General features: G+C 40.8%; 1 protein-coding gene across 1 annotated transcript; it reads right to left on the bottom strand.

The window, feature by feature from the left end:
- Nucleotides 1-4103: 4103 nt before the first annotated feature.
- Nucleotides 4104-6554, bottom strand: LOC131051055 (cytochrome P450 94B3). The gene has a single exon (XM_057985402.2). The coding sequence runs from the start codon at nt 6292-6294 to the stop codon at nt 4711-4713; it is 1584 nt and encodes a 527-aa protein (XP_057841385.2). The 5' UTR covers nt 6295-6554; the 3' UTR covers nt 4104-4710.
- Nucleotides 6555-6839: the final 285 nt, after the last annotated feature.

Below are 6839 nucleotides of genomic sequence, written 5' to 3'. Positions count from 1 at the left end.
CACATCATGCATATCATTATTTTTTTAAATTAATTTCTTTTTCATAGTTTTCATCATTCATCATGCACATCTTCAGCATTAATTTTTTAATATAACACGTTACACAAATTTTTAACATTTTATAAATAGTTTCTGTATAATTTCTGTAGACATCATCAGTTTTTTCTCAATATGAAATTTGGAAAGAAAGGAACCGCAGATTATTTGAAGGCAAAGCCAGGAGGCAGGAATCAGTCCTTAACTCAATTGAATCGGCAATAGTGGACACAGTAAATTGCAAATTAGCTTTCTCTCTGGGACAGTCCAAAGTCTTCTCTTCATGGGATGAAAGTATTAGGAAAAATTGGCAAAGGATCAGGATTCCTCCATCCTTCGGACAAAAAAACAACTCCAGAAAGAATGTTGCCTGGACCCCTCCAAAGCCTGGCTGGTTAAAACTAAACTTTGATGGTGCCTCCAGAGGTAATTCAGGCCCCTCTGGAATAGGATATGTAATCAAAGACCACTTAAGAGTAATCATAGGGAAAATGGCAAAGTCGATCCCACCTGACACTAATAATATAGCTGAATTCAAAGCATTGCAGCTTGGTCTGATGGACTGCATCAAGCATGGTCTAAGATATGTCTTAGTGGAGGGAGATTCAGAAATAGCAATAAATGCAATTAAGAGGAAACAAACTCCAAATTGGAGACTTCAAGCAATTTTAGATTAAATATTAGAAAATTTGGCTAGAATAGAGCATTTTGAAGCGAAGCATATCTACAGGGAAGCAAATTCAGTGGCAGATGCCCTTTCAAAACTAGCAGCTCAGGGCACTTTTATTCATTGGTGGGATTAGGATGTCTGGTTGAGTAGTCAAGCAGATCAGAATAATCAGCAAAATTAATAAAATAAAAATGAGATGTTTTTTAAAGAGGGCAGAATTCCGCTGTAGTTGCATCCTAATTTTAAGCAACGGTTTAAATGCATATCTTTGGCGGTCTTGTGGAAACGGCTATCCCTTTTCGAATTTAAATCTCTCCTTATTTCAGTAAGATGTGGACCCGGATCCAATCATGTCATCTAAACGCAACTCCAAAATTTGCCTTTCCTTTACCTTGTTTCCCGTAGTTCCAGCTGGCAAGAGCCGTCATTTTGTACTCGAGGTATGAGTTGTCCGCAGGTAAGCCTTCTCAACTGGGCCATGGAGATTTGGCACGCCCAAGACAAATATTCTCCGCCACTTAGCTGGAGCATTTAATGCATACCCACTCCTCATTATTAGGCGTTAAAGAGCATGCTTGATGTTCTTGCCTTATGCGTATCCTGCAAGTCGCCTTCATCATTTCCCTGCCAGATTCTTCCCAAAGCTCTCTTTGTTTCATTCCTCCTTGTCGGAATCCTTTTTCGCCATCCATGTCGACCGAGACTCTGCATGGTTTCATTATGAGTGTATACCCAAGGCCATCTTCCTGCTTTGGTGCAAACACTCCCATCTCCTTCTCGGCTTCGACGCACCAAGTTTCATTTACAAGAATTACAGATTTGAGGCTTAAGCGCCTCCTCCTTCACTCGAAGCCTCCTATCATTCTGGCGGTAAAAATGATTCTGGGAAGTGGCCACCTGAACAGGGAGTATCCACGAGACAACACTAGCATCTCTTCCAGATTTGTTGCCTCTCTGTTGGACCAAAAATTAGCGAAGCACGCCATATGGAGCCTCACCAAAAAGCTTTTTCCAGAGGAAATCCTTCAGGAATTCCAAGAAATTCTGAACGAAGGCACTACATGACTCAGGAGCCCCTCGGCCAAGTGAGAGGATTTTATTCAATGCTCATGGAGAACTCATCAAATATTACCCAATTCTGTTGGACTTGAATGGGAAGGACCTGGATAGACACAGAGTTTTTGCTGGAGTTGGCCTGAGGTATCTCAAGTGGCGGTTCTTAGGGGAAAATCCGGAGGATCCGGGTAGAGAGGAGGACCTCATCCAATTTGCAAGACTCAATTGGAATCCTGCCCCTGAAAGTTGATGATGAGGAGCTCCAAGCCGAACAAGAAGGTCGGGGTGGTGCTAGAAGAGGCCATCAGGGGTTTGGTCGTGGACGCGGCCGCCCAACGGGTAGAGGCCGTGGGAGCGCGAGAACTGGATCGCCTCAATTCGAACCCCCAAGTGAAACTGCAAGCTAGGTTCTCCAATTTGGCCCCGTTAAAAATAATTACTTTTTTGACTGCTTAATCTAAGACTTTGGTTATAGTTAATTTTGGCTACATATTTATGTTTAAAATCTCTGTATTGGCAGTTGAGAATCTGCCATCTAAACTCTTTATAGTTTTATTTGACTAGACTGCATAATCTTGCTAGGTTTTGAAATTAGATACTCTGGTTACTCTGGTGCTTATGGTTTCTGTCTGCTCGGAAACCCTTTTTTGGAATATGCTGAGAATGGTTTTTGAGGCAACACCACTCAGCCTTGTCAATATTGTAATTAATGCAAAATTAATATAAATCTCGACTATGCCTTTACTGATAAAAAAAAATATCATCATTTAAAATTTTTCCCATAATCTTTGTACATACATTGTGCACTTCATAACTCATTTTCCTCATAATTATTGCATATATATTGTGCATCTTCTCAACATTCTTTTCCAAGCTTTATATACATTGTGCACATCTTCAGTGTTCTGTTTGTTCAGAATTGTTATACATGTGTATGAATTGTACATGTCTTTAGCATTCTTTTCCTCATAATAGCTGTATTTACATTTGTTATCTTCACACTCTATTTGTTCATAATTTCTATGACCACATGTATGCATCTTTGCAACTTTTGTCTTGCCTTCTCCCAGTTGCATGAACAAACGTAACTAACAGTTATAAGAAAGGCGATGTATCAAGTGTGATTGATCTATAAATCACCATGGTCCCACAGTCCTGGAACAATGGCATCAATCGAAACATTCATCACACAATGTCTCAGTTATTCATGCATTGCCAGAGTTATATAAAAGACTCCTTCCCAATGATCACTAGTAAGAGATCATCATGTATCGAATTTGGTTAAATCTAAGTGTACAATACAGGATCAAAAGCTCTTTTTACTCTAAAGGTGAAACACATTAACCAACACTTGCAAATTAATGGAGCTAGATAATCCCCAAAGCTCATATCCTAAAAGTACTGCAAAATGAACTCTTTGTTCTCCAGCAAATTATTAATGGGGATTTGTTTTGATGCTGGGGCCCTTACTTAAGCCAGCTTGTCTGGCTAGAAATGAGTCATTTAAAGTATGATAAAATGATCTCAAACCTTTACACAACACCTGCTTTCTTGAAACATAGAATTAGATTAGTAGTACATGCAGATCTATACTTATGATGTTCATATCCTATACATTAATTATGGTGACTTTATGATCTCTCCTTTTCTGCTTGGGACAAAGCAGCTTGTGATAGCGAACCAATCCCTGATATTTCAGGGTCGTTGCAATTTTAATTTTAACAGTACAATTCCTGGATTATATGTATGACTTGTTGAGCTGAACTATTTGGATTCATTCCTAAATTAGCACTGCAATTTTATTTTAACAGTATAATTACTGGATATATGTATGACGTGTTGAGCTGAACTATTTGGATTCATTCCTAAATTAGCACAGGTACAACCTGACTGTGTAGCTCAGCGCGTAGAAAAATTTCAGGCATGAGATCAGAACCCACTAGAACATAGCATGAAGCAGCAGATGGTGGACGTGTTTACGGTACGGGGTATTTTTGGGCCATTTTTTAGGGGACAGTAGGGAACGGGGGACAGCTATTAAAAAATGGGGAAATTTTTTAAAATATCAAAAAAATTAAGTATGCATATCATAACATTGAGAAAGCCTTCATCATAAATATTCTAGGTCTTGAATTGAGATTTCATATCAGAATTGACAAACAAATTAACAAAATCAAATGCTTTCATTGTCAATATGAATACATATTATATAAGAATTATAATAAAATGAGGAAAACTCCAAATCCAACTATCAATATGCATCAATATGCATACATATTATATAAGAATTATAACAAAATGACGAAGGCTCCAAATCCAACTATAAAATGACAAAAATATAGAAAATATATGGTTATCAGCAGAATCAAAATAGGAGCTCAAATTTGAGTCATTGATAGTATAAGGGGCCATCTTAGGCAACAGAACCCCAAGTGCCCGAGGCCCCGAAACATTTCGGTGCTGGGGACGAGGGTACCAAGGCAGGGGACATGTCCCCGTGGAGCACTGATGCTTTCCATTGCTAGTGTTATGAGTGTTGCATTCCTGTAGTGCCTTAGTTTTCTTATAATTCTATGACATTTTTCTGCGTAAGTATTTTGTAGTCGAATGGACTCTCTATACTGACTTGGATGCTTGCTCTTCTTCTTGTTCAAGTATTTATGCTTTCGTTCATTGCGGTAGTCTTAAATTGACCGCTATACGGCCATTAACTGATGATTAAGCAACCATGAACTAATGTTAATGTGAATATCAACTTTACCGATTCATAGACTAATTTGAGTGCTATGCAGCCACTGACTGATGTTCAAACAACAATGAACTAACGTTGAAGGGAATATCAACCGTACTAATTCATAGACTTTAACAAATCCTATCAGAATACTGCGTATATACAATACAATGATCTTGCCAAAAACACTTGGCAAATGAAAGCCAGAGCTAGGATTTCAAACCCCTTTCAGATGTTCCCGTTTCTCAACACGTACAGGAAGGCCTATCTCCATTTTTGCAGTGAGTGTGGCAACGAACTTGGGTTTGAAATCAGGATCAACCTTGAATTCAAACTCTCTCAGCACACTTGCAGCGATGGATTTCATCTGAATAAACGCCATTTCCTTCCCCAAGCATATTCGCGGCCCGGCCTGGAACACTGGGTATTTGAAAACATTCTCCATCACAACTAAAAGTGATCCATTTTCATCCTGCTTCAGCCATCTCTCCGGCTTGAATTCCAAACAGTCGGTGCCCCAAATGCTCTCCATCCTTCCCATAGCGTAAGGGTGGTAAGCCACTCGCACCCCCTTGCCCACCGCTGTCCCGTCAGGCAGAACATCATCTTCCAAGGCCTCTTTTGCGTCAGACGGAACAGGCGGATACAATCGCATGGTTTCACAGATAGAGGCGTGCAGATACTTCATATTTTTCAATTCCTCAAAAGAGAAAACCGTTTCCGCCTCCGGTTTCCCTGTTCCTCTTGCATCTACAACACTCGCTATCTCCAGATTTATACGCTTGTCGACCTCAGGATGAGAAGACAAAAGCCAGAAAAACCATGTGAGCGCAGCAGAGGACGTGTCTCTGCCCGCCAAGATAAAGCTTATCACAATATCTCTCAAAAAATCATCATATGAATCCTGGTCTCCGACACCGGCGGCGCTCCGGTCAAGTGACAGAAATCTGGACAAGAGATCCTGATGTGTTGGCCCGCGGGAGAGGGAAATTTCTGCCTTCCTTGTCTGGATAACCTCCTGTGCAAACTCACGTATGGTCGCGATTGCTTGGCTTAAGCGCTTCTCGGTACCCACATTTAAAACACGCTTTACCTTCCACAGGAGTTGCAGGGGAGCCGCGAAGCGCCCGCAACTCAAATGCGTGGCGAGATCAAAGGCGTCTGCAAAGGGGGAAACAGGAAGCGAAATATCTAGGCAAGCGGCGTCCGTGCCGAAGGCCACTTTACAGATATTATCAAAGGCAAATCTCTTTAACACATCCTGAATATCCAGCCGAGTTCCCTCTTCTCCAGCGGCTTTTCTGAGCAGCGGCAGAAGGCGATGGATGATTTCCCCCTGCACGACCTCTGTTATGAAATCTCGCAACGACCTCGTGTTGAACTCGAAAGAGGCTACCTTTCTCTGCAATTTCCAGTGCTCGCCATCCACGTTAAAGATCCCTGTGCCGAGTAAATCGTGCAAGATGCTTGAGAAGAAGTCGCCTTTGGGATAATTTTCAAATCGGGTTTTGAGCAAATGCTCTATGTTGGTCGGATTGGCCGTGACAACATACTTTCTCGTTCCCGGACGCTCAATCGTGATTGTGTGGGAGGGAGCCTTGCTCAGAAGCTCCGTAGTCCAATCCGGCAGCCGTCTTCTGTTCTTCCAGAAGGCAAAAAATGAGCCAACTATTGGGTACGAGGGCACTGTAGTAACCTTTCCATTACTCCTTGCAGACACTAGAATGTATAAAGTGAAAGCCAAAACGAAACCAAGGAGAGCAAATGCAAGGCCACTAACAATATCCCAAGATCCTTCCATGCTTTATAAAGCTTGTTTTTGTGTTGTTCTGAATCTCTATAGAATTAACTATCGTGAGAATGGCCTGAAGTTGAAGAAATTTCTGTCAGAAATATGGTAGGGGACGGTGGACATGCACGTGTGGCGCTATGAAATCGCGCGGTTCAGAAGACATTTAGGCTGGGTTCCAGGGAGGGCCTTGGGCTCTATTTCTATGGCACTGTCATTTTGGTGGGTGTTATAAGATCATTTTGATTTTCAAGCGGGTGTAAATGGGGTGAGCCTGGAATTAGTCTTTACAGCTCTGCGATCATTAGTTTCATTATTTTTTTTTAATTTAGGAGCTTAAATTTTATCATTAGTTTCATTATTATTTTTAATTTAGGAGCTTAAATTTTAAGTAAAAATGTATTACACAAATTTTATGGAATCATCAGTTTTAAAAAATTCTTTAAAAAATCTCTGCAGCACCCCTCTAATCCCTCCATGGGACCCCATCCTTAGTGTTTGGCAGATAATTCAGTGAAGGGTTTGTTGAATTGTTTGACATTGTGCAATCCCTAGAG

This window comes from Cryptomeria japonica, chromosome 6 (genome assembly GCF_030272615.1).
Source record: "Cryptomeria japonica chromosome 6, Sugi_1.0, whole genome shotgun sequence".
Lineage (NCBI taxonomy): Eukaryota > Viridiplantae > Streptophyta > Pinopsida > Cupressales > Cupressaceae > Cryptomeria > Cryptomeria japonica.
Note: the sequence above shows the minus strand (reverse complement) of the source record. Positions and strands in the feature narration are given on the sequence as shown.

Bases quoted from the DNA above. Each gene is read 5' to 3' on its own strand.
- LOC131051055 (XM_057985402.2), bottom strand. From the start codon at position 6,294: ATGGAAGGATCTTGGGATATTGTTAGTGGCCTTGCATTTGCTCTCCTT.